At 35.9% G+C, this 25,621-nt stretch overlaps 2 protein-coding genes and 2 long non-coding RNA genes across 8 annotated transcripts; 2 read left to right on the plus strand and 2 right to left on the minus strand.

The window, feature by feature from the left end:
• The first annotated feature begins 5,789 nt into the window (after positions 1 to 5,789).
• LOC148698772 (TMV resistance protein N-like) lies at positions 5,790 to 16,791 on the plus strand. Of its 5 annotated transcripts, none has more exons than XR_015957877.1 (10): positions 5,790 to 6,532; positions 8,504 to 9,611; positions 9,732 to 10,028; positions 10,166 to 11,212; positions 11,331 to 12,468; positions 15,410 to 15,538; positions 15,625 to 15,737; positions 15,853 to 15,898; positions 16,419 to 16,487; positions 16,722 to 16,791. XR_015957877.1 is itself a non-coding variant. In XM_088687924.1 (6 exons), exons 1-5 carry the CDS (start codon positions 6,033 to 6,035, stop codon positions 12,450 to 12,452), a joined length of 4,074 nt encoding a protein of 1,357 aa, XP_088544050.1. In that variant the 5' UTR covers positions 5,790 to 6,032; the 3' UTR covers positions 12,453 to 12,468; positions 14,933 to 15,313. The 5 variants fall into 5 exon arrangements, 1 of the variants encoding a protein (XP_088544050.1); XR_015957875.1 differs by having other exon boundaries at positions 15,625 to 15,720; XR_015957876.1 differs by having other exon boundaries at positions 15,410 to 15,737.
• Positions 12,619 to 13,889, minus strand: LOC148698773 (uncharacterized). The gene is made up of 2 exons (XR_015957899.1): positions 13,596 to 13,889; positions 12,619 to 13,464 (listed from the first exon to the last, which is right to left on the minus strand). It is a non-coding gene; the product is annotated as an uncharacterized LOC148698773 (long non-coding RNA).
• On the plus strand, positions 14,674 to 17,485 carry LOC148698774 (3-oxoacyl-[acyl-carrier-protein] synthase II, chloroplastic-like). The gene is made up of 10 exons (XM_088678995.1): positions 14,674 to 14,727; positions 14,848 to 14,934; positions 15,410 to 15,493; positions 15,625 to 15,720; positions 15,853 to 15,922; positions 16,378 to 16,487; positions 16,563 to 16,611; positions 16,722 to 16,876; positions 16,966 to 17,046; positions 17,179 to 17,485. The coding sequence occupies exons 1-10, from the start codon at positions 14,674 to 14,676 to the stop codon at positions 17,275 to 17,277; spliced, it is 885 nt and encodes a 294-aa protein (XP_088535121.1). The 3' UTR covers positions 17,278 to 17,485.
• Positions 17,486 to 18,138: 653 nt separating this feature from the next.
• LOC148698775 (uncharacterized) lies at positions 18,139 to 20,482 on the minus strand. Its single transcript, XR_015957908.1, has 2 exons — positions 19,690 to 20,482; positions 18,139 to 19,603 (listed from the first exon to the last, which is right to left on the minus strand). It is a non-coding gene; the product is annotated as an uncharacterized LOC148698775 (long non-coding RNA).
• Between the last annotated feature and the right edge of the window lie 5,139 nt (positions 20,483 to 25,621).

Genomic DNA, 25,621 nt, shown 5'->3' on the forward strand with positions numbered 1-25,621 from the left:
TAAGTAGAAATAGAAAGAGAGTCATAAGCCAACAAAGCTCCCTGCTTTGCAAGGGTCGGAAGAGGAACGTCTATCGTACACAGCCATACTCTTGCTTTACAAAGATGCTGTTTTCATTACTTGAATCTGTGATCCCTTGATCACAATGGAGCAACCTTTCCATTGCGCTCAGGTTCGCCCTCAAATAAAAAAAGTTGTACAAAAAAAAAAAAAAAATAGGGTGTGAAGAAAACCACTTAACAATCTAAAGTGCTTTTGTTGCAGTATTCAAGTCAAGTAACTTTTCTATGTGCAAGATTGGTTTGACATACGAACATAGTAGCATCACGTTGCGTTGCATCGTGTTGGTGATATGAGGTGGAAAAGGAGCACAAAGAAAAATAAATCATTGTTGATGAAATCAAGTTTTCACGAAAATTACTCTCACATTAAAAGATGGTATATATGAAAATGCTTTGTATAAATCACTTTCGAAAAGATGTTGTCACAAAAATTATTCTCTTGTAGCTTGATTACATTCACATTTGAAGGTAATAGGTAGGAAACTGCTCTGCAGGTAGGAGGAAAAGCGAGGGCTGATATGACGAGAGAGTCCATTGCCCATACTATACTGCATATACCAAGAAATGTCCTGGAAGTTGTTCTTTTGATTTTGGATCATGACTTAGTTGACTGGGAAACTTTGTTTACGTATAGTTAGGTTCATCTAGGTGTTTAGGTGATTACCGTTTCATCAATCCACGAGATATCCTCCATCATTTTCTAAGATGAAAAGACGTGAATGAAAATTCTATGTTAAGTTTTGAACGGCTTAGTGATGCTGAGAGTGAATTTCAAATCGGATAAAAAAATAATTTTACATATGTTTATAAGTAATTAAATTATTTTTTATATTGTTAATTATTTTTATGATAGAATCTTACGTAATGGATAGCCAAATTTGATATCGAATTTGCCATCTATGAGATTCGAATTAAGATCTCTTACTTCCAAGTGAAAAGAAATACCACCATGTTATACCATTAAAATGGAACCGGATCCCCAAAAATTGAGGCTGTTGAGCAATGATCTTGGGCCGTTAAAATTTGATCCAACGGTTACAAATAGAAGACTCCTCTAAAAAATATAATAATTGTAGTCGTTAAATCAAATTTTAACGATCTTGATTTATTGCTCACGACGTTCAGTTTTTTTGGGACCATAAGAGGATCCGGTTCCCATTGAAATTTCATGATTGTCCCAGTTTCGAGTTAATTGGCTTCCATCCACAATCAAAACTTTTATATGGGATAGGGTTATCTAAGTCATAAGTAACCAAATTGAAAGTCTCTGTTCACCCAATAAAAAAAAAAGTTCGGAATTCTGTACTCTTTTTCTCCCAAATTGAAAGTCTGGATTGTTTTTTCCCACAACTCAAGTCATATAGTGGAACTTATACCTGCATGGTTTTAAGTTCTGACTTTTGTAAAGAGTAATGCTAAGAAAATTAAATTTATAGATTAAAATTTTAAACTAAATAATATGAAAATTGATAATTTGATTATTATTTAAACGTTGATAAACGTGTTCATTCTTTATTGATGATACATTATTTAGTTTATAATTTTAATCTATAAATTTAATCTCTTTATCATTATTCTTTTGGAAATTGTGAGTTCTATACAGAGAGAGGATCGTCTTTGTGAGGACCTCGAAAATCCTTTAATAACATTTGTTTATCGTGTATTATGCAATTAATTTTTATTAAGTATAATTTATATTTATTTTTAAATAAAAAATTTACATAATTTATAATCGTACAATGTAAAATAAACAAATATAATTTAAAAATTCTTGAAATCGTAAGAAGTGGATGATGCAAGGATCCTCTCTTCTATGCCGATCTACAAATGGAGAACCATGCGTTGAAAGTTAAAACACAGACTCAGAAACCGACGCGCAAGCTCCCATACGCGGACAGCCTCTGCAGGAGGTGACCCCACCCACGTGGGTTGTACGGCCACTTGCTGGATTGAATATTGAGCCCAATGGCTTTTTTGACTAATCCAACGGCAGACATTCACCACACTAAAGTGATTTAAATGGTGAAATGGTGACTAATTAATTACTTGTCAATTAAATGGTGAAATGAGGATAATTAATTCTTTTTGGTATAATTGAAGCATATCAGTCTTTGTCAACTTAGATTAGATGTTATATATCCGTATACTAGTATACATAAATTTATTATAAACACTAACAACACTACCACACTTAGATTGGATGTGTTTCATACGTATATATATTTCATGTGTTTCGTGTTTTATGCGTATTTATTATTTATTTTGTATTCTTTCATAATTTTTCATGAGTTTTTTTATAGTGTAAAAATAAAAATCCAAACATGCACATTTGATGGCATGCCAGTGGTTAATTTGATTTCCTTATGTAGAAGAAATTGCATTTCATCGGTACGTATTGCATGAAGGAGGAAAAAATAATGTTCAATAGAATCATTTTATTATATAACCGAAATAAAAAGGTAAATAATTGTAGCTCAGTGGTTTCCAACAAATGATAGTGTGATGAGTCATCCAAAACCCGAAGTGAGCCAGAGTTGCGTTTCAGAAGACCACCGACAACAGTTTCATTTTAGATCTCCACAGCAGATAATGGTCAAAACAAAATACCTTTCTGGCGTCTACGTGATAAAAAAGAAGGCAACAAAGGCATGAGTACTAAATGGTTATAGCAATACCAAGAGGATTCCAAAGGCTATATAAAAGGTCCTGGTATGAACTATGACTTATATTCTTGATGTGTTCGAAGATGAGAGTACAAACACCTCTCTGTGTAAAGTGGTAGACACTAGAGAGAACAATGTGTGTGGTGTGTAGCATCCATATGAGAGAGGAAGAACATGAGTCTCCTCCCAGATGGTGCGACAAAGGGTGTAACACCAAACAAATCACAAAAGCAAAATAAATAAGTTTGAATTTTATTGGAGTCAATCTGAGTAGAAATAAAAAGGGAGTCATAAGCCAACAAGGCTCCTTACTTTGAGTCGGAGAATGAACGTCTATCGTATGCTGCCTTACTTTTGTTTTGCAAATATGCTGTTTTCATTACTCGAACTTGTGATCCTTTGGTCATAATGGAGCAACATTTCCATTGCGTTAAAGTTCGCCCTCAAATAAAAAAGAGAGTACAAAGGATAAAAAAAAGAGTGTGAAGAAAACCACTTAACAATCTAAAGTGCTTTTGTTGCAGTATTCAAGTAACTTTTCTATGTGAAAGATTGGTTTGACATGCGAACATAGTAGCATCACGTTGCATTGCATCATGCTGATGACATAAGATGAAAAATGAGCGAATCAGTAAAGAAAGATAAATTATTATTAATGAAATCAAGTTGCTACAAAAATTACTTTCACATTAAAAGGTGGTATATATGAAAATACTTCGTATAAATCACTTTTGAGAAGAAGTTGTCACGATAATTATTCTCTTTTAGCTTGATTACTTTCACATTTGAAGGTAGTAGGTAGGAAACTGTTTTGCAGATAGAAAGAAAAGCGAGGGTTGATTGATGTAACAAGAGAGTCCATTGTCCATACGACACTGCATATACCAAGAAAAGTCCTGGAAGTTGTTCTTTTGATTTTCACTTGGAGCTGATTTGGTACTGAGATGATTCTGAAAAAAGCTGCTATAAAAAAAAGCTGGGAGCTATTTTTGTATTTGGTAAACACTCAGCTTCAGCTTTTTTTCACAGTTTTGGGTGAAAAAAAGCAAAAAACAAGAAGCTGCAAAACCCAGCTTTTAAAAATCGACTTTTTTTCACATCTGTTTTACATAAAAATTTACCAAACACTCTAATACTGCTTTTTTTTTTCAAAAGCACTTTTACAAAAAAGTTTACCAAACACTTTGCTGCTTTATTTCACAGCTGCTTATTCTCACAGCACAGCAGAAGTAACTTTTTTTCAAAGCACAGCAATACCAAACCAGCCCTTAGTTGACTGGAACCTTTGTTTACGTAAAGTTAGGCTTCAACTAGGTGTTCAGATGATTACCGTTTCATCAATGCAGTAGATATGTAGACATTTTATCCTCCATCATTTTCTAAGATGAAAAGGCTTGAATAAAAATTTATATGTTAAGTTATGAATAGCTTGTTGATGGTAAGAGTGAATTTCAAATCGGGTATAAAAGTAATTTTATATATGTTTATAAGTAATTAAGTTACTTTTCATATTCTCAATTGTTTTTACAATGGAATCTCACGTAATGGACAGTCTAATTTGATATTAAATTTGTCATCTATGAAATTCGAATCTAAGATCTCTCACTTCTGAATGAAGAGGAATATCATCATATTATACCGTTAAAATTTCATGATTTTCCCAGTTTCTAGTTCGTTGGCTTCCAACCACAAACAAAACTTTTATATGGAATAGGGTTCTCCAAATTGGTATAAAACTCGTCATTTCCAAAACTTTTATAAGGAACTCTGTACTCTTTTTCTCCAAATTGAAAGTCTGGTTTGTTTTTCCTCCAACTCAAGTCATATTGTGGAACTTATACCTGCATGGTTTTAAGTTTGATTTTTATAAAGAATAATGTTAAAAAAATTAAATTTTGTAAATTAAATAACATGAAAATAATAATTGAATTATTACTTAAACGTTAATAAATATGCTCATTCTTTATTGATAACACATCATTTAACTTTTAATTTTAATTTATAAATTTAGTCTCCTCAGCATTACTCTTTTGGAAATGGCAAGTTTTATACCAAGAGAGAGGATCCGGCGGATCCTCTAAGTGAGGATCTCGGAGATCCTCCAATCATATTTGTTTATCATGTATCGTACAGTTAGTTTTTGTCAAGTACAATTTATATTTAATTTTAAATAAAAAACTTACAATAATTTATAATCGCACAATATACAATGAACGAATATGATTTAAACATTCTTAAATCCTCACAAAGAGGATGAGGCAAAGGTTTCTCTTATATACTGATCTATTATTATAGTGGCCCACTTCTGCAAGTGGAGAGCCATGCGTTGAAGCACAAACACAGAAACTGACGCGCACGATCCCATACGCGGCCAGCTTTTGCAGGAGGCGACCCCACCCATGTGGGCTGTACGGCCCTTGCTGCCTTGAATATTGAGCCCAATGGCACTTTTGACTAATCCAACGGCAGACATTCACCACATTTAAGTGATTTAGATGGTGAAATGATGACTAATTAATTACTTGTAAATTAATTGGTGAAATGAGGACTAATTAATTCTTTTTGGTATAATTGAAGCAAATCATTCTTTGTCAACTTGGAGTAGATTAGTATACATAAATTTATTATAAACCACTAACAACACTACCACTCTTAGACTGGATGTGTTTCATCTGTTTCGTGTTTTACGCGTAATTATTATGTATTTTATATTATTTCATAATCTTTCATAAGCTTTTTGATATCGATAAAATGTAAAAATAAAAATTCAAACGTGTACATTTGATGGCATGTCAGTGGTTAATTTGATTGCCTTAATATTTATGATGCTAATTAATATGTTTTATGTAAAAGAAATTGCATTTCATAATTACTTAAAAGAGGGAAAAATAATTTATCCAATAGAATCATTTTATTATATAACCAAAAGAAAAAAATAAATAATGGTAGCTGAGTGGTTTTCAACTAATAATAGTGTGATGAGACAATAAATTGACCCATCAACATCACCAGATCTCTAAATATATGATAAAAAAACGCGTTGGTAACAAAAAAAAAACAAACAGTTTGATGAGATGATATTGCAACGAAAGAGATGAGAAATTTCGTATCAACTTTAATCCTTTCACTTTATGAGAGTCACAATGAAAGGTAGTAAGTAAGAAGCTGCTTCGTTGGTAGGGAGAAAAGCTTGAGGCTGATACATATAACAAGAGAGAGTCCATTGTCCATACACCATATCATACTGCATATTCCAATTCTTTGAGAGGCTCTTATTTTCAGTTTATGGTCTGGCTTTAATTCTCCTATGGCCAATCAACTTGTCCCTTCTTCTTCCTTCACCACTACTCCTTCATGGACATACGATGTCTTTTTGAGTTTCAGAGGTGAGGATACACGCTACAATTTTACGGATCATCTATACCATGCTTTGGTCCGTCACGAAATCAACACTTTCATTGATCATAGTGAACTTCCAATAGGAGAAGAAATAGCACCAACTCTTCTCGAAGCAATTGAAAACTCGAGAATTTCTGTCATTATATTCTCTGAAAACTATGCTTCTTCAAGATGGTGCTTGGACGAGCTCGTACATATTCTTGAATGTAGAAAGTCAAAGGGACAAATGACAAGGCCAATCTTCTACAAGGTGGATCCATCCGATGTCCGACACCAAAGAAATAGTTATGGTGCTGCGTTTGCTGACCATAGCCGCAAATATGAGAATAACCTGGAGAAGGTGCAAAGATGGAGGACAGCTCTTACAGAAGCAGCAAATCTGAAAGGAGCTACTCTCAATGAGGGAGGGTACGTTTATTTTTGACCTTCCTGTATATAGTTTTTGAGTTGCTTTACTCTATATTTCAGAATTTACTGCTTCCTTTTAAAAAAAATATTTTTCTCAATCTAATGAAATTTAGGGTTGTTTTATTTACACCACATACGTTTGAATATACCACACATATTAAATACACTTCGCATATTATTTAACACACCTTACATATTATATGATTATGCATGCATTTCTATTGATTTCAAATAAGAAAGTGACATACAATACATAAAATAAAGTTTATCAATGGAGTTTTACTTTTATTGGTTAGAGTTTTGTTTATAATGGAGGGTGGGAGTTGCTTTGAGAGCTTGAAGAAAAATAATTTTTGGGGTACACCTTAAAAGTGATTTGGGCTACTCAAAATTATTGTTGGGAATTTGGAATTTTTATTAGAAAGGTAATACAAATAGAAGGTAAAAATAACATTTTTTTTTTTTTTAAAATCGTTTGTAACTATGAATTATGTTAGTTGACTGAAGAATTAAGAAGTGCCGAAATAAAAAAAAAGAATTAAGAGGTGTTCAGGGTCCGGATTTGATCAAGTTTACTGCTTACCCCAAAACAATGTCAAATCAATTACGACATAACGATTTTGTTTGGTTGAAAGTTTGAAACTTGATAAAAATCTGAAACAAACCGAAGCAAACCAACCAACCCATAACCGAAGCTAATATTTTTAAGGGAATCTTAACAGAAAACTTCTGGTACTATTTATTTTAACGAAAAATCACATTTTTATATTAAAAAATCAATTCTAATACTATCGTTGTGGAGATTTCAACCGAAGTATTAAATCGCACATATTTGCATGTGGTTAAATACCCAGTTGGAATAGAGTCTCGTGCAAAAGAGGTGGAAGTGCTTTTAGATGTCGATGAAAATGATCGTCGTGTGGTTGGGATTTGGGGGACATCTGGAATAGGCAAGACAAAAAAAATTCACAAAAAAATTCACATAGTAGGACTGTGGGTAGTTTTGTTCATCTATTTTGTATTATTAAGAGAACCGTCCTTGTCAAATTTTTTTCCCTTTTTTTCTTATTTTACCCTCATTTTTTATACACACTATCGACAAAAAGGAGGGTAACATAGTAATTTTGTATCTTTGACAAAATGACAATCATATCCCTATTTTTCCTATTTTACTTTTTTTTTTTTTGAGAAAATGACAGTCATATACTTATTCTTTCAATTTTACCACTACTTTTGATACACAATATTTAATAAGGAGGATAAAACAGTAATTATGTAATATTAGAAAAAAAATATGCACTTATTAAGAGAAATTATTCACACACAAAGTGTGTGCTAGCTATTAGTACTAATTAATAAAACACTCGTTGTCAACTAAACTTTTATGAAATTACCGGTTTAACCTTGTAACTAAAACAGAACATAAATAAGAAATATAGGGCAGAAATGTAATTTCACACAATCAAATTTTTATTTTTATTTTTTAAAATCTCATCTACATGTAATCTTAACATATTTCTAATTTAAAAAAAAAAAAAAAATCTCACTCTCACATTCTCTATCACTTTCTTCCTCTCTCATTCTATTTCAAAAACAAAAATAAAAAAATTTCACATACACATTGTGTGTGCCCTAGTTGTTTTTAAAATAACATATATTATTTGTTCTAAAAAATATATTATAACAAAAAATAATAATATTTAAAATTAAAAAAATGATAAAATAAAAATAAAATAAAAAAGAGCCAATTACCAGCGTGTAGCAAGAGGCTAGTGATTGATAATACATTTTGAGGTACAACATAGGAATAAAAATAAAAATACAAATCAGTTTTCGGCCAAAAAAGTCATCAATGAATTGGACTATAAAAAAACAGGGGTTAAAATTAATGAAATAGGCCACGAAATTGGTTGTGCCATTGCCGTATCATGTCAACCAAATTAAATGTGTCATTATTTTTTTCTTTGGTAGGTATGAAACTACATTTATTAACGGCATCGTTGAGGAGATTTCAACCCAAGTATTAAATCGCACATATTTGCATGTGGCCAAATACCCAGTTGGAATAGAGTCTTGTGTAGAAAAGGTGGAAGAGCTTTTAGGTGTCGGTGAAAATGATCGTCGTGTGGTTGGGATTTGGGGGACATCTGGAATAGGCAAGACAACAATTGCAAAAGCTGTTCATAATGCAATTGCTCATAAGTTTCAAGGTAGATGTTTTCTGGCAGATGTTAGGGAAAGATCGACATCTCGTGAAGGCATAATCGAACTACAAAAGAGACTTCTAAAAATTCTATGTGGTACAGAGTTCCAAATTGACAGTTATCATGAAGGAATCAGTCTTATTAAGAATCGGTTGAGTCAAAAGAAGATTCTCTTAATTCTTGATGATGTGGATCATTTGAAGCAGTTAGACAACTTGGTTCAAGAGATCAGTTGGTTCGGTGAGGGTAGCAGAGTGATCATAACCACAAAAGATAGAGGATTGTTGGACTCTTATAGAGTCAAGTTGGTATACGAGGTCCAAACGTTAGAAGAAGGCAAAGCTCTTGAGCTTTTACTTTTGAATGCCTTTGGAAGTAATGAACCTCCGAAGGATTATTTGACACTCGCACGACGTGCAATAGCCTATGCTCAAGGCCTTCCGTTGGCTCTTAATATTATAGGTTCTCATCTGTGTGATAAACATATAAATCGTTGGCAAGCTATATTGGATGGCTACAATTTTTACGATGGAGAACCTTATACAGATATTCAAGAAATACTTCGAAAAACTTATGATGCCTGGGATTATGGGCTGCAACAAGTTTTCCTAGACATTGCATGTTTCTTTAAGGGTGGAGATGAAGAAGAAGTGTTACAAATATTAAGAAGTTCAAAGCTCGGAGCACGTCAAGATTGTATTGAAGTACTTGTTGAGAAAGCCATCATAACTATTGAACGTAATCAGATTTTGATGCATGACTTGCTAGAAAAAATGGGTAAGCATATAGTTAACGATGAATCGCCCACTGAACCAGGCAAGCGGAGTAGGTTGTGGCATCATGAAGATGTGCGTGATGTTCTAATTGATTCCAGAGTAAGTAGAATATATGTTCTTACATAATTACATTTGATTTAATTGGCATGATTTAGAAAAGAAGAAAAAAAAGATTTTATTGTGACTTGTTTGTTAACATTATTTCTTTTTCCATCTTAGGGAACAAAGAAAATTAGAGGCATTGTTGTGAATATGCCTGAACCAGATGTAATACCATTGAATCCAAAAAGCTTCTTCAAGATGGTAAATCTTGAATTTTTTATAAACTATAATGCATGCTTTTCAGGATGCGTTAATTATCTGCCCAACAGTTTGAGGTTGATTAAATTCAATGGAGAATACAATTTTGGTCAAAAGCATACGTATGTGCTCAATTTGCCATCCAATTTTCATCCAAAACATCTCGTTGAGTTTGATGTGTCATGGAGTGGCATAAGACAATTGAAGGGATTTAAGGTACATACTTTAAATTATTTTAAATCATATTATTATTTAAACATATATTTTATCTCCCAAAGAAATACTCAAGTGTTTTATTATATTCTTTTTAAAGCATGTGAACTTTTGTTTTGTTTTCGTTTTTGGTTTTATAGAATTTGGCAAAGCTTACATATATGGGTTTACATGGTTGCGAATTTTTGGAAAAAATTCCTGACTTATCCGGATGCCCAAACATAGAGATGTTGGATCTAAGTGAGTGCACAAGTTTGGTCGAGGTTGATGATTCAGTTGGATTCCTTGACAAACTTGTTGTCTTGTATCTTCGTGGGTGCTCTAAGCTTACGAGGTTTGCAACAAGACTTGGATCGAGGTCCCTATCTTCACTTTCTCTCAAAGGTTGCAGAAGGCTCGAGAGTTTCCCAGAAATAGAGTGCAAGATGGAATCCCTACTCCATTTGAATATAGAAAGAAGTGGCATAAGAGAATTGCCTTCATCAATTGCGTATCTTACTGGGCTTATGTACTTGGAAGCAAGTGGTTGTGAGTTGCAAAATGTCCCCGACTTATCCGGATGCCTAAACATACAGCAGTTGTATCTAAGTGACTGCACAAGTTTGGTCGAGGTTCATGATTCAGTTGGATTCCTTGATAAACTTCAAGAATTGCTTCTTGATGGGTGCTCTAAGCTTACGAGGTTTGCAACAAGACTTGGATCGAGGTTCCTACATCAACTTTCCTTCGAAGGTTGCAAAAGGCTTGAGAGTTTCCCAGAAATAGAGGGCAATATGGGATCCCTACGCTATTTGAATATAAGAAGAAGTGGCATAAGAGAATTGCCTTCATCAATTGCGAATCTTACTGGTCTTCAAACATTGGAAGCAAGTGGTTGTGAGTTGCAAAATGTCCCCAACTTATCCGGATGCCCAAGCATAAAGGAGTTGGATCTAAGTGACTGCACAAGTTTGGTCGAGGTTCAGGATTCAGTTGTCAACTTGGACACACTTTTCTTGAGGGATTGCAAGAGGCTTCGGGAAATTCCAGTCCTTCCACCAAAACTACGTTGGTTATATCTAGATGGTTGCACATCATTGGTTAAAATTCCAAAACTGCCCCCGAGCCTTCTGCAGCTTAACTTGTGTAACTGCTCTGGACTTAGTGGCGATGAGCTGGCAAAGTTGGAAAACAACTTGTTGAATGAGGTTGGTATCTCTTCTTCTTAATTTATGTTCAAATGAAAATTAATTTTGTTGATACTTGAAAGAGAGATCAGATCACAAATGTTTGTAATTTGTTAACTATATATATCTGCTATTGCAGGAAATTCTTCCGCATTCTCAATTGTACATTCATTACCCAGGCAATGAAGTTCCAAAGTGGTTCAGCTATACCTCTAACCATCCCACAACCATTCAACCTCTACCAGAATATGAATGGGATGAATTTGATAGGGGAGGAACATATGTTGGAGGCAGTGAATTTCGTTTTGAAATTCCTCTAGAATTACAAGTGTGGGAGATGTTATCAGGATTGGCTCTATCTTTTGTTGTTGAAATATCGACTCTTCGTGATTATTTTATTGACCCGTGTATTATCATCAACGGAGAAAAATTGCTTCAACATAATATTTTGTTTAGAAAAAAAATACATGATGATAATGAGGACATAAAGGCAACTCATGTGAGGCTTGCGTTACTGGGTTTAGGGGAGTGGTTGCAGAAGCGGGGGGGAGGTATTTGTCAAGTTGTATTTCGATTCCAGAATAGGTGTCCCATTAAAAGCTGCGGCGTGCACTACCTATTGCACAACCACTACGAACTGCTTCACTTGTCTCTGACACCAACGAGCAGTCTTAGGAAGAGGCCTCATCCACGTGGATCCTCATATATCGTCGATGATGAATATGATCAACAACAACAATGGCTTTCCTCATCTTCGGAGCCAGCAGAAGATCATCCAAAATGCAAGCAGATTGATCTCAATGTTCCTATTGATATTGAGGAGGATGAGGAGCAGCTTTACTTGTCTCTGAGACCAACGAGCAGTCTTGGGATGAGGCCTCGTCCACGTGGATCCCCAGATATTATCAATGATAAATATGATCAGCAACAACAATGGCTTTCCTCATCTTCGGAGCCAGCAGATGATCGTCCAAAACACTGGCAGATTGATCTCAATGTTCCCTTTGATATTGAGGAGGATGAGGAGCAGCTTCACTTGTCTCTGAGACCAACGAGCAGTCTTGGGATGAGGCCTCGTCCATGTGGATCCTCAGATATTGTCAATGATAAATATGATCAGCAACAACAATGGCTTTCCTCATCTTCAGAGCCAGCAGATGATCGTCCAAAACGCTGGCAGATTGATCTCAATGTTCCTTTTGATACTAAGGAGGATGAGGAGCAAGAGCAACCGTTCGATTCAGATGATTTGCATTTCTGATTTATTAGGAGTTTGGGTATGTACATATTTGTTTGCACTTTACTAATATCTAAAACTAAGAGGCTGTTTGATGACCATTTCAGTTTGCAAACCAAAAACTTGTTTGATCTATTATCTTGCATTTGCCTTTCTGGCTTTTTATTTTTATTATATATATATATATATATATATATATCTAAACTACATATTACTAGAACACTCATGTCAACCAAACTCTTATGAAATTCACAGCTTAACCCTCTACTTAAAACTGAACATGAATAAGAAATATAGACAGAATTGTAACTTCAAACAATCAAAATTTTGTTTTTTTTTTTTTTTTATTTCAAAACCTCACCCAAATCTCTAATTAAAAAAATAAAAATTAAGTCTCTCTCCCCACTCCCACATTCTCTCTTTCTTCCTCTCTCCTTCTACTTTAAAAACAAAAATAAAAAGTTTTCATGCACACTTAGTGTGTGGCCATATGCTAGTATATGATAAAAAAAAATTTAGTAACTACTAAAACTCGATTGGTAACAACTAGCGACTGTAACAAAAATCTACTAATCACAACTTCAAATCAAGGACTAATATCTTCTATTCTACCACTTACACTTGCTTTTCTGTTAACTAAAATCTAAAAATATCATCAAGGTGATCAAAGACTACATCATTTGGATGAACACGTAAAGCAACTACTCCTCCTCTGTTCCTGTAGGACTACTGTTTTATCATCAGTCGGGGTTCACAGAATTTTGTCCAAAACCAAAAATGTTTCAAGACACCGTAGGCTGCAACTTTAACCCAAACTCCATCCCAGTAAATCTAACCAAATTAAATTCGTTAGGGCAACTGCAGAATGAGGTTTTCATCGGCCAGGAGAAAAAATAAAAAAAATAAAACGAACGGAAACGAGGCAATTTGTGAGTTTCTAGGGTTCTATATGTGACTTACGTATTAACAACCAGAAATCGCGGTCTCAAACCTCTGAACTCGAAGCTCCAATATTCGAAATCGCAGCCTCAAATCTCTGAAATCATAGAAATACAAATTATTCCTGAAATCAATCCAATCAGTTCTTCGAAAACCCCAAAAAAAAAAAAAAAAAAAAAAGCGAATCGAAACAATTCAATCCAATCATAAGAAATGATTCAAAATTACCTCGGATCGCAACAGAAAAAAACCCTAACAGAGTCCTCTGCAGATCGAATTCGGACTGGACTAGTGGGAAACGAGTCGAAATTGTATTGAAAGTAGAATATCTCTGAAATCGTAGCTTCTAACCTTTAGCTCATATCAAAATCGACAGAAAAGCCATGGGAGAGAGCTCGACGAGCTGGAGAATTTGTTTTTTCTTGGTTAATATATATACAGCAGATGAAACACAATGTGAGCGTAAATATACAAGATTTTTTAGTTGGAAAATATAGGGAAGATAGAGAAGTTCTAGAGAAATGTGAAAGAGAGAAATGGAAACAAGTTTATATATATATATATATATATATTAGAGATATGTTCGGTTAATGCGGGCGGGTGAAGGAAAAAACGAAAACGTAAAAATTTCATTTATTCAATGTTACATTACTATTATGATTTTATTTTGTGATAAAAAAATTACATTATTTTTTTTCCTTTCTTTAGGGGGAGATATTTTGTTAACATGTAATATAGATAAGACTATATATTTTGAGAGAGAGTAAATTTTTTATTTATTTGAGAGAGAGATTAAACATATTCACATCACATACGATGTCATGATTATTTTTTAATTGTTTTTCCGTTTACAATTCTACTCTAGTCTCTACATTCTTATTTATACATTTTAGTTTTATGTCCTTTTTTTTTTTTTTGTCTCCTTGGTCCATTTATATCTCTTCCTTCTCCTTTCTACCCATGCCTTTCTCTCTCTCCACCTTCTTTGTATTTTTCTTTCTCCTCTCTCTTCGTACTTCTCTCTATTCCTCCTCCTACATCATTATCTCTACTAGTACTAAAAATTTTGAAGCTGATCCTTTCATAGTGTTGGAATTTTAAAATTGATCTGGAAGAAATTTTGAAACTAACTTTACAGAAGTGCAAAGAAAATTTGAAAATAATCTTGCAGAAGTGCATAGATTGTGAAACTGATCGCTCAAAAATGCAGAAATTAATTTTTACGGATCTAAAATCAGTTTGAAGTTTTTATAAATAGTGTCACTTTATAGTTTTGGCCTCGTTAACTAACAAGTCTATTGAGGCCATGGTTGAAATTTTAAAATTTTGGTTTGCTTGTTTTTGGGCTAGATTTGTTGAGGTTTGAGCTTTTGTCTCTCCTTGAAATGATTCAAAACTAGTGAAGTTCTATGAAATATATTTTGTGTTGTTTTAGTGTTAAGAGATTTGGTGACCATTGTGTGTATTGCAAATTTTGAAGTGTGGGGCTAAAGCTGGAACTCCATCATGTTTATATGTTTATGAACTTAGCAGGACGGTGAATTTGTCGTTTTATCTTTCTCCAGGGGTTAGAGAATGCCTCATTCCGACGATCAACATGGGTTATCAAAAATATTATTCAGGAGAGCGATTCTCTGCCGAATGTCTTAGCTTTGTAAGGCCAATCCCTCAACCTCTCGCCAGTTGGCCCTATTGTTGAGGATGCAAAGGCATTGCTAGACCAGATCACTAAAGCTGTCATCACCCATATATGCCGCCAAGCAAATGTCATTTTTGGTGGACATGCACGAAGACTAGTTTCTCTGATTTCAGAACTGGACTTGTTTATGTTCTTTATCTGTTAATTTAAGACAGTGTATCATTATCTCTCTCCTGTAGTAAAACATCTTGTAAACGCAAAATATTATGTTCACATAAATTAAATTCCAAGCCAGATAATCTCACAATGATCCACAAAATCTGATTTTGGGACAAGATCTAATGTGTTTTTCATCACTTCAATCATGTTTGATAAATCCATTTTGTGTTTTGATATTGAACAGGTCTTCTATGATGCAATTGAAGCTTTACGGTTTTCCTATAAGAAGGTGAACCCTTCTGTGTACATTTCACAACCACAAATATGGGTTCTGCCATGCTCGTAATGGATCTTGTGAGATTATAATATACATGTATTCGATGCAATACTCTTACAATTCGTGATGGCTGCTGATTTTGTACTTGTCCTTTTAACTGATATTTACTCTTAAACTTGCAGGGTTGGATGGTCCCAAACTTTTCAACCTCTACTGCTTGTGCTAAAAGCACCTTCTGTACTTTGAATTCGGCAAATCATATCATTCAAGCCAAAGCAGTAAGTATTACTACAAGGTGAAGTAATTTAGTGGTAGTTTAGATTCAAAGTTGAAAATAATGATACCCTGATGAACGATCTTTAAGTGTATTATAATAACTGATATACAATTTTCTTTGTAATCTTACGCAGGACCTTATGCTCTGTGGTGGTTCAGATTCAGTGATGATAACTCTTGGTATTGCTCCCATTCTTTGCAAATGTTATTTCTTAGTTTTACTCAGAGTTGCACGTACAATAATCTTGTTCTTATGCAATTACTGGAGGATTGGGAGGCTTTGTGGCATGCAGAGCACTGTCACAAAGAAACAATGATCCGACCAAAGCATCACGCCCTTGGGATAGTGTAATGCGACCAATAACTATGCTAGATTCATTTATTCTTTTATTTCCACTGTGATTGGTTATATGATGAAACTTCTGTAAATATTGTTACGAATAAGAATGGTAAAAATCATCGAAAGGCATGTCATATATTGATTGTCTCAATGTAAATTTGTGATAGAATCTAGTCAGCTTTTTTGAAATGATGTGTTCGTAATTTATATCTAAACCTAGTCATATCTATTGAGCTTGAGAGTTAAGTTTCTTAATTTCAGAAACGTTTAACAAGTGCAAAGTTATTGCATTGTGAACGAAGTTTGAAACGTTTAACAGGTGCTGTTTGTAACGAAATCATGTTTTTGGTTATTGGACAGAACCGTGATGGCTTTGTTATGGGGGAAGGAGCTGGCGTTTTGCCTCTAGAAGAGTTAGAACATGCTAAGGTATTTTCTAAATCTATGACCTTGGCAATGGCACTTGGGTGTCTGGATATCCTTTTTTTCTTTCTTTCTGTGTAGGATCACATCGTCTGTAAGGTTGTAGGTGCAAAGTCCGTAGGGACATTCTGTATCCTGTGGTTCCCTCAAGCTCTATGGTCTCAAAAACATGTTTTCTAATCATTAATCTCTATCTTACTACCCAATATGGTGTTTTTTTATTATTGTCCTTGGAAACAGGGGCCGGGGTTATTCTCTGCATTGAAAAGGCTTTAGAACAGTGTGGGGTGTCTAGGGAAGATGTTAATTACATAAATGCACATGGTGCATCCGCGCCGGCCGGAGATCTCAAGGAGTATAATGTTCTGATTCATTGTTTTGGCCAGAATCCTGAGGTAACAACAGATCATAAGTTCATAACATGCATCATCTGTTTTCTTAATTCCTGTATTTCCATGTTCGATGAGATCTTTACGTTTTACAGTTGAGAGTGAACTCTACAAAATCCATGATTGGTCACCTACTGGGAGCATCTGGTGCAGTAGAAGCTGTTGCAGCAGTACAGGTAACTTATGCGATGTTTTTGACTTGTAAAAACTGTGCAATTTTTAGACGTTATATACGTATAGAGCAAATACAGTACTTGTTTGTTTGGCTTGAAGTGTAGTTCTTGACATGTTATCTTCTTTTTGGGTAGGCGATACGAACTGGGTGGATACATCCAAATATCAATCTGGAAAACCCAGATGAGGGCGTGGTATGTTGTCTTCCATTCCCCTTTTCGCACTTTTACTAGTATATAATGTACAGTGAAAGTATATTTGGAATCCTCTAATGCGCCAATTTACTTCTACGGTAAGAGATGGGGAAGAAGAAAGTGAATGTTAAGTTGCTGATTAATGTATGGGTCATGATTTTGGTTATGTTTTGGAATTGGACCCAATAACCTTTTTTGGCGGGGTCAGAGAGGATCTATATATATAAGACAGACAATTTTATTGTTACCTGAGGAGAAAGATAAAAAATAGCCGGCATTACATAGGGGCATGAAAGTATTGTTGCTAAAATTTGGGTTGTAATGGTTTAGAGAAAATTGTAATAATAGTCTCACAACTTTAATCTAATTAGAGTAAGGATTTCTCAACTAAAAATCCATAATCATTGATTCCTTAACTCATAAAAATGTGCAACTATGGTCATTTTCGTCAACTTTGTCAAAATTTCGTCAAAATGAGTTATGTTGGAATGACCATTGCTACAATTTATTTAAAGTTGAAGAACCATTGCTCCAATTTGGTTAAAGTTGAATGATCATTTCTCCAAATAAGTTAAAGTTGAGGGATCATTGCTGCAATTTTTTTCATTTGATTTTCCATATTTGTTCTTTGGTTGAACTTCACATGCGTGACACGTGTATCATTTCGACAGAAGTTCTAATGGAGTTGACGAAAAATATGGAGCCAAAAATTTCCCAAAAATTAGAGAAGACACATGAACTTTTTATCAAGAAAGATAAGAATGTCCTTATTAAATGGTCAGAGCACAAACCATTTTTTTCCTGCAAGCTGAAGCTGTTGTTGTTGGGCTGCAGCTCACCCAGCCTACCCCAGCTCACGCTGGGTTACATGGACAGCACCCCGATTTTACCAGGCAGCTCCAATCTCGACGCAAGCCAGCCAATTTTCGGCTTGTTTTTTTTTTCAAGCTGTACCCCAATTATTAAATTTTAAAAACTACCAAAATAGAACTTCCTTTAATACATGGATAAGACAAATCAAAACAGTTGCAAGTACGTACATTTATTTCAACACTTTTGCGAAGGGCCACAAGTCAACCCTAAGTCAAGTGGTTTGCTCTAAAGTCAACCTCCCTAATTATTTTTATTTCAGATCTGGCCACAATTCAACCCTAACCCAAATGATATTGGATTTGGGTTGGATGCTCTAACTATGCTGTTTTGGATCAGATCTTTTGATTCCGAGTTGGATGCTTCAACTTTAACAAATGGTAACAAAAGCAAACAAGTCATACATCAAATCTACAGTTACAACTCTGTGGCACCATATATAATTCAGTTATGTGTTTTATCGAATCCGACCACAAATGAGATGGTGTGTTTAGAACATAATTTTTCAAAATGGGAATTCTAAGCGTTTCCTTTTCAACCTACCTCTGCTGGCTTCTTTCCGACGATAGACTTGTTGATCTTCTTTGTAAGTCTTAATTAAGAAACTTCAGAACGGACCACAAACATAGTTACCGATTGAGTAAACTCGAACTCAAAGTGCCTAATTCCATTTTGTGATGGCCCAAAATTCCTTAACCATTGGTTTTAAAAAAACAAAGCAGCAAATCGAATTCCAATTTCCTTGCAATCTTTGATGTGAATAATTACTTGATGAGTGAAAGTGAACAAAAATTGCAAATTAAAATTGACGTGTCACCTCATAATTAAATCCGGCTCATCCTCCCAATACTCTGGCATAAATATGCCCTCCCTTACACGAAACAAACACAACAAAATCTCATCTTTTTCCACACAAACAAGCAGAGAGAAACGCAGAGAAGAACAGAGGCAACGGCAGCTCAGGTTCCTTCGTCAAGATTCGCACAATAAAGTTTACCCAGCTGTTCATCGATGGAGATTTCGTCGATTCCGTTTCAGGTTTCTCGCCATTTTTTCCTTCTTTTCGCAAGCTACGAGCTTTCATTTAGTAAAAACCGTTTCTTTACCGCCCGTTTTCACCATGCCTACGTACTGTTTGTGTTTCTGCCTCAACCAAATTTGCGAACTCTCAACATTCAAGAGCCCATCTATTTTTTAAGCTTGTTAACGACACATATACGAAGATGTATACATATACATTTATATATACACATAGGACCAGCTCTGAGATTTTATGTATCCTGTGTGGAAGATAGCAAATGGACCTTGTATACAAACTCTTGCTACAAAGCTAATTTATCTGTCTACCATTGTATTAATAAGCGATCTAAATGATGTATTATTACTTGAGTTATAGTTTAAACTAACACATTACCTTCACAAATTCCAATTAAGTGCCTCAAATGTTTGCCAACTTCTCAACAATTTCTTCCTGTGGCTTCTCAACTATGGTGCCCTTCGACATTCAAAAAGGAGAATGAAATGTTAAGAGCATGAAAAGGAATCCATTTGATCTCGATCATGAAAGTTTCTTGTAAATACCTCAAGAGTCATCCAAAAGCTGAATTGCGCCAGATTTGCGTTTCGGAAGATCAACAACAATTTCCTTGTGGATCTCCAAAGCAAAAAATTTCAAAACAAAAATCCCTTTCTGGTAAACATTTGTTATCCTTGTAACCAAACACCTATCTTCTTCCAAGTTTCGGAAAACTCATTTGATCTCTCCTTCTGTGAGAGACTTTCTCTCCTTTTGTGAGAGTTTCTTCCCCCCCCCCCGGGTTTTGGTGAGCGTCTTCCTCTTGTCCACCTTCTCCGGCGCCGACTCTGGCTTCGGCTGGAGTCGGTCGCCCCTTCTCTCTTCCTCCTCCTGTTTTCTACTCCTTTTCCCTTCTCTGCCAGTTCCTCTTTCTTCTCAACTTCTTCTCCTTATTCTTCATTTTTTTTCTTTTTGCTTCTTCTGATGCTTCTCCCTTTTCTCCCCTGCTCTCCTTTCCGATCTGGCCATTTCTTCCTACCCCCAGCGGCGTTCCTCCTTGTTCATCCCTGCTCCAATCTGCAGCCGCTTCAAAAATACCACCACCTTCTCACTGTCTCTGCCTTTTCTGGGAGTGTTGTTCATGGGTTGCCACGAACTTCATCCTGATAGTTGGCTTCTTCCGACCACTTGCTAGCTATCCTTTCTTTGTGGCTGTGCTCGGGAAGTTCATCGTGGTGAGATGCTGCAATTACTCTGGCGATGCTTGGCTTTGGACGAGGACTTGGTCGGATCGAGAACGGCGACGACTGGCGTAGAACTTTCTGGTGTTTGTGGTCTTTTGAGCGTTTGGGCTTCAACTACTGGTTGGCCCTTTGTAGTTTGTTTTTTCGGCCCGTGTTTTGCTTGTTTATGTGTGTTGTTTGGGCCTTGGGTTTGCTTATGTATATATTTTAGTTTGTATGAAGCGTGCAGAAGCCTTTTTCCCAAAAAAAAAAAAAAAAAAAAAAAAAAAAAATCCCTTTCTGGTGTCTACGAGAGGATTCCAAAGGCTATATGGTCATGGTACGAACCATGACGTACATTCTTGATGTGTTTGAAGATGTCCCTCACTGCATTTTCGGTGATTCCTCCCATGGTAAATGTCTTACCACTACTAGTCTGCCCGTATGCAAAAATTGTAGCTGTCAAAAGAAAGTGTGGCAACTTAGAATCGGCAGAAAACCGTGTTGCACAGGATATAATGACATAGAAGTCTACGAGTTAGTAGCTAGATGTTCAGTTACCGTTCATTCCCGTGAGTGCAGACAAAGCAACATCCTTGGTTCCTTCCTCATGAACCTTCTGAGTTGAGCACATCGGGCCCAAAACCTTATCCGTCGCATTTAAATCACAACAAATAAGTTACTTGAGTAAAAACAACTCTGCCCAGAAACTTGACTCCGAAGAAAACAAAAAGGAATGTACCAAAAATCACAATATCGTACATCAAAATATTTTCACACATCGAAACCTCTGCGCGGTTGACAGAATCCAGTAGTGAACATAATAAGACTAGCAAGGCACAAGAAGAATACGAAAGTTTTCATGTATGCTTACCAAAGGTGTACGGGTTTGATGGCCGCTTATGATTCGGATTCTTGAAAACTATAGTGTGTTCATCCAAGCAGTCCCAAGCTATAAGATCATTCAGCGGCCTCAAACGAACAGTAACCAAAATTTTCTAGCGCCTGGGTGTTGGGCCGGCAGGGGGGACGGAGTTGGGACTCACGTTGTGTTAGAGACACATGTCACCCATGCAGTAGTCACGTTCTGAGTAAACAATAGGTATTGGATAGGCGTTTTCAAAAATAAATACTAAATACTACATTGCCATTTGGTATTATGGTTAGTGGTATTTTTCTTCACTCGTAAGTAAAAAATCATAAATTTGATTCCCGTCAAGAGAAGTTGAACCACATTATTAAAGCTAGCCTACTACCCCACCCCATAAGCCTTGGAGATGGCTCTATAAGGCTATAGACCATTCTTTAGCCGATTTGTTAGAAAATTCAAACTCTAATAGAGGGCTGAGCAATTAACAGGTGAAGTCCATCTGGCCAAAAATAGCCGAATGGCCTTAGCGCCTTAGGGCTCGCTAACTTCAGTCCCCCTTCCAGCTCGTTTCATGGGCCTAGTTGCCAAAGAATTAATGTGTTTAGATTCTGTTGTATGCCTTGGCATTAGGCTTCACGACCTGACCCATGAAGCATGTAAGAGGTGAAGGATTTTATAAAGGGATGTTTAACAAAATACTCTCGGTGCTGTTCATTTTTAACGAAAAATCACATTTATACTTTTTCTTGATACTATTCACTATACCTTTAAAAAGAATTTTTCATTAAAAAGGAAATTCTTTTAGATTTTTCGCTAGTTTTCATTTTGTATAAAAGAATCCTTCACCTCACTCTAGGGGGAGAAGAAAAGGGAACAAACCGTCTCCTTGTAACCCCCATTTTATATGATTTTATATAGATATCAGTGTGAATGTAGTCTTAATTTGGGATGAACCATGATATATTTTTGTGTTCTTGTCTGTATCTGTGATTCACTGTCGAATTTATGTTTGTTCAAAATCGATCCGATTTTGTGCACCAATATTTAGCACCGTCTGTGAAATCGACACGAAAACCTATGTCGGTTCTTTCTCATTTTTTCATCTCACCACCGTGAAACGCTCACAACCTCCCCTCACTCCACAGTGAAATCTGCACAAACCCAAGAACCAAACCCCTGCACAGCCACGGCAAAACCCAAATTTCAGGAACAAACCCAGAAATTCTGCAATCGGCAAGGCCCTGCTGCCCAGACCCTCGTAGCTTGCAGATCACAAATGGCACCCAAGTCAGCCACACACGAAGGCCTTCTGCAACTCGCACCCTTCCTCTTTTTCGAGCTTCTGCGACCTGCAAAAGCTTCAACAACAGTCCAATCGACAACCCCTTGCAGACCAAATCAGGCCCCTTCTTCCAAATCGCAGCCGCTGCTCACCTAGGCTGCAACGTGCAGCCGTGACCTTCGAATCGCAGTCGCTGCTCAAACCCTCACCTTTGAAGGTCGAACAACGACGACTCGACTGAAGGCAAGGTCGGACGGCGACTCGCACGGTCTCCACGACCAGATCTCCGACCGTTAGTTCCAGCGATATCACGACCTTGTCGCCACCACTAGTGACTCACATATTTAGGCAGTTTCATATGCAATATTTATTCATAGTCTAGTGATACTGTGATTTACTACACAACTTAATAAATTATTTATTTGTAGTACAATATTTTACCTTTACCAAACTCAGTCAATTTGATTTATAACTTTGTCGATTGATTTATTCATTATGCGTTCATACTTATACTGTTATTTATTGTCAAGAATTATTGAGCAACTAGCTCTATTGATCAACATTACTACTGATTGAAGAAACATGCCGACCACGACTGATGAACTTATAGATTGATGAGCCACATGTTTATGGTGACAAAGATTTAGTCTGAATGGGGACCTCTTGTTTGACCAGACACCTGCTTGCTCGGACACTTGCTCATTTGGACACCTATGTGCTCAGACACCCGCGAGCTCGGACAACCATTCATTGGCACTTACGAGATTGGACATCCACAAGCTTGGACACCCTTGAGCTCGGACCCCAACTCACAGACTCAACTTGTGGACCCAACTTAAAGATCCTATGTATGACCTCTACTTAAAGACCCGACGTGTGGACCTGACGTATGGACCCGACACATAGACTGAATATGCGAACTCAAGTCATGTCGAGAGTTAACTCATAATGAGCGCACACTACATCGAGTGCATATTCACAACGAGGAATGCCACGAGCCAAGCCACCTCGAAACGAGCACTGCATCCAGTCGAGCAACCGCCTCGTCAGGGCATTGCCTCTAGCCGACCAACCTCGCAACGTGTGCTACCTCTAGCTAAGTATTGCTTCACGTTGAGCACCGCCTTTGTCAAGTACTGGTTATGGACGACATCTAGTCACTTCAGCCCATAATTGGATTAAATTTGAAGTCTTCAGCCAAAAGACTCTTGATTGAAGACTTGGGGGACTCTTGTTGTATCATATATTGGACCCTAGTATTTGGGCCTCACGACCTAGCCCGTGAAGCATGTAAAAGGTGAAGGGAACCTTATTCTATAAAAGGGATCATTCACCTCACTTTAGAAGGAGGAGAAAAGAGAGCAAACCCTAGCCTCTATAGTCTCCATGTACATTGTAATCCACAATTTACATAGTGAAACCATATTGACACCAGTGTGGACATAGCTCCAACTTGAGGTGAACAACGATATATTTATGTTCTTGTGCATTTGTGTGATTCATTTTCGAATTTATGTTGGTCCAAAATTGACCCGATTTTATGCATCAAGAGGCCGGGCATATGCATGCTTTGCTCCATATGAATTAAACTTTAAGGAATTAATTTTACGGTACGTATTTCCATAGCATATCCATGTGTATAAATCAAGAGGCCAGCCATTTGCATGCTTTGCTCCATATGAATTAAACATTATTGCACGTGGGTCATTTCGTTTCATTTGGATGGTTCTCTTAATCAAGGAATTACACTCCGGCACATGTCCCTTGAACATTTTGTAGAAGAAATTATCAAAATTACATAAGGATAAAAAATATAGGGAGTTTTTCATTTAATGACATGTAAGAAATTAGAAGATTTATTCATTTAACGATTGTGACACTCAAAATCATATTTGGATAACCTTATTTTAATATAATCGTTTAATTCAATTAACCAATAAAGTTAAAGAATAATTTAAAAATAATAAATTATTGAGAGGACTATATTTGGCCTCTTCAGTTAAAAATGGTATACAACTCTAGCTTGTCACTTTTCATTTAAAAGTAATTTATTGCATGTCTATAAGTATGGACGAGATTATGTTTAGCCCATTTAATTAAAAAAAAAATTAATGTAAATATTATTGTTTGTTAAATTTATGTTTCTTCTTTTTGAATTTATTCGAATGTGGGTCCAGTTCTGGACCACCATGCAAGCAAAGTCCCAAGACATGGGTGAAAGAAGTCCATCTTTTCTGGCAATGACACCAATTGCTCACATTACAAAAGGTTGAAAAAAGAAGAAGTCACCAAGTGGGAGAGTAATACTCAGCACCACCACACGGCTGTATAGGATGGGAATAGGATTGGAAGAAATATCTTCCAAAATATGCATTGTTTATGTAGTTTAGTGTAGCATTCATACGAGAGAGGAAGAACATAAGTCTCCTCCCATGTGGTGTGACAAAGTTCTAACACCAAACAAATCACGGGATCAAAAGAAACAAGTCTGGACTTCATTGGAGCTAAGTTTTGAGTAGAAATAAAAAAGGGAGTCTCAAGCCAACAAAACTCTTCACTTTGCGAGGATCGTGAGAAGAATGTCTATCGTACGCAATCTTACTCTTATTTTGTGAAAAGATTGTTTCTATGTCTCGAATCTATGACCCTTTGGTTACAAATGAGCAATCTTTTTATTACGCCAAGGTTTGTCCTAAAAAAAAAAAAAAAAAAAAAAATGGTGTGTGAAGAAAACCACTTAACAATCTAAAGTGCTTTTGTTGCAGAATTTCAAGTAACTTTTCTATGTGCAAGATTGGTTTGACATACAGACATGGTAGCATCATGATGCACTGTATCATGCTAGTGACATGAGGTGAAAAAGGAACACGTCAGCAAAGAAAGATGAATCACTGTTGATGAAATTAAGTTACCACGAAAGTTATTTTCACATTAAAAGATAGTATGCTGAAAAATACCTTATAGAAATCACTTTTAAAATAAAATTGTCACAAAAGTTTCTCTCTTTCAATTTGATTACATTCACATTTGAAGGTAGTAGGTAGGAAACTGCTTCCAAGGTATGAATGAAGAAAAGCATGAGGAAACTTTGTTTACGAAAAAGGGAGTCTCAAGCCAACAAA

This window comes from Pyrus communis, chromosome 2 (assembly GCF_041283825.1).
Source record: "Pyrus communis isolate YQ-2024b chromosome 2, ASM4128382v1, whole genome shotgun sequence".
In the NCBI taxonomy this organism is placed as follows: Eukaryota; Viridiplantae; Streptophyta; class Magnoliopsida; order Rosales; family Rosaceae; genus Pyrus; species Pyrus communis.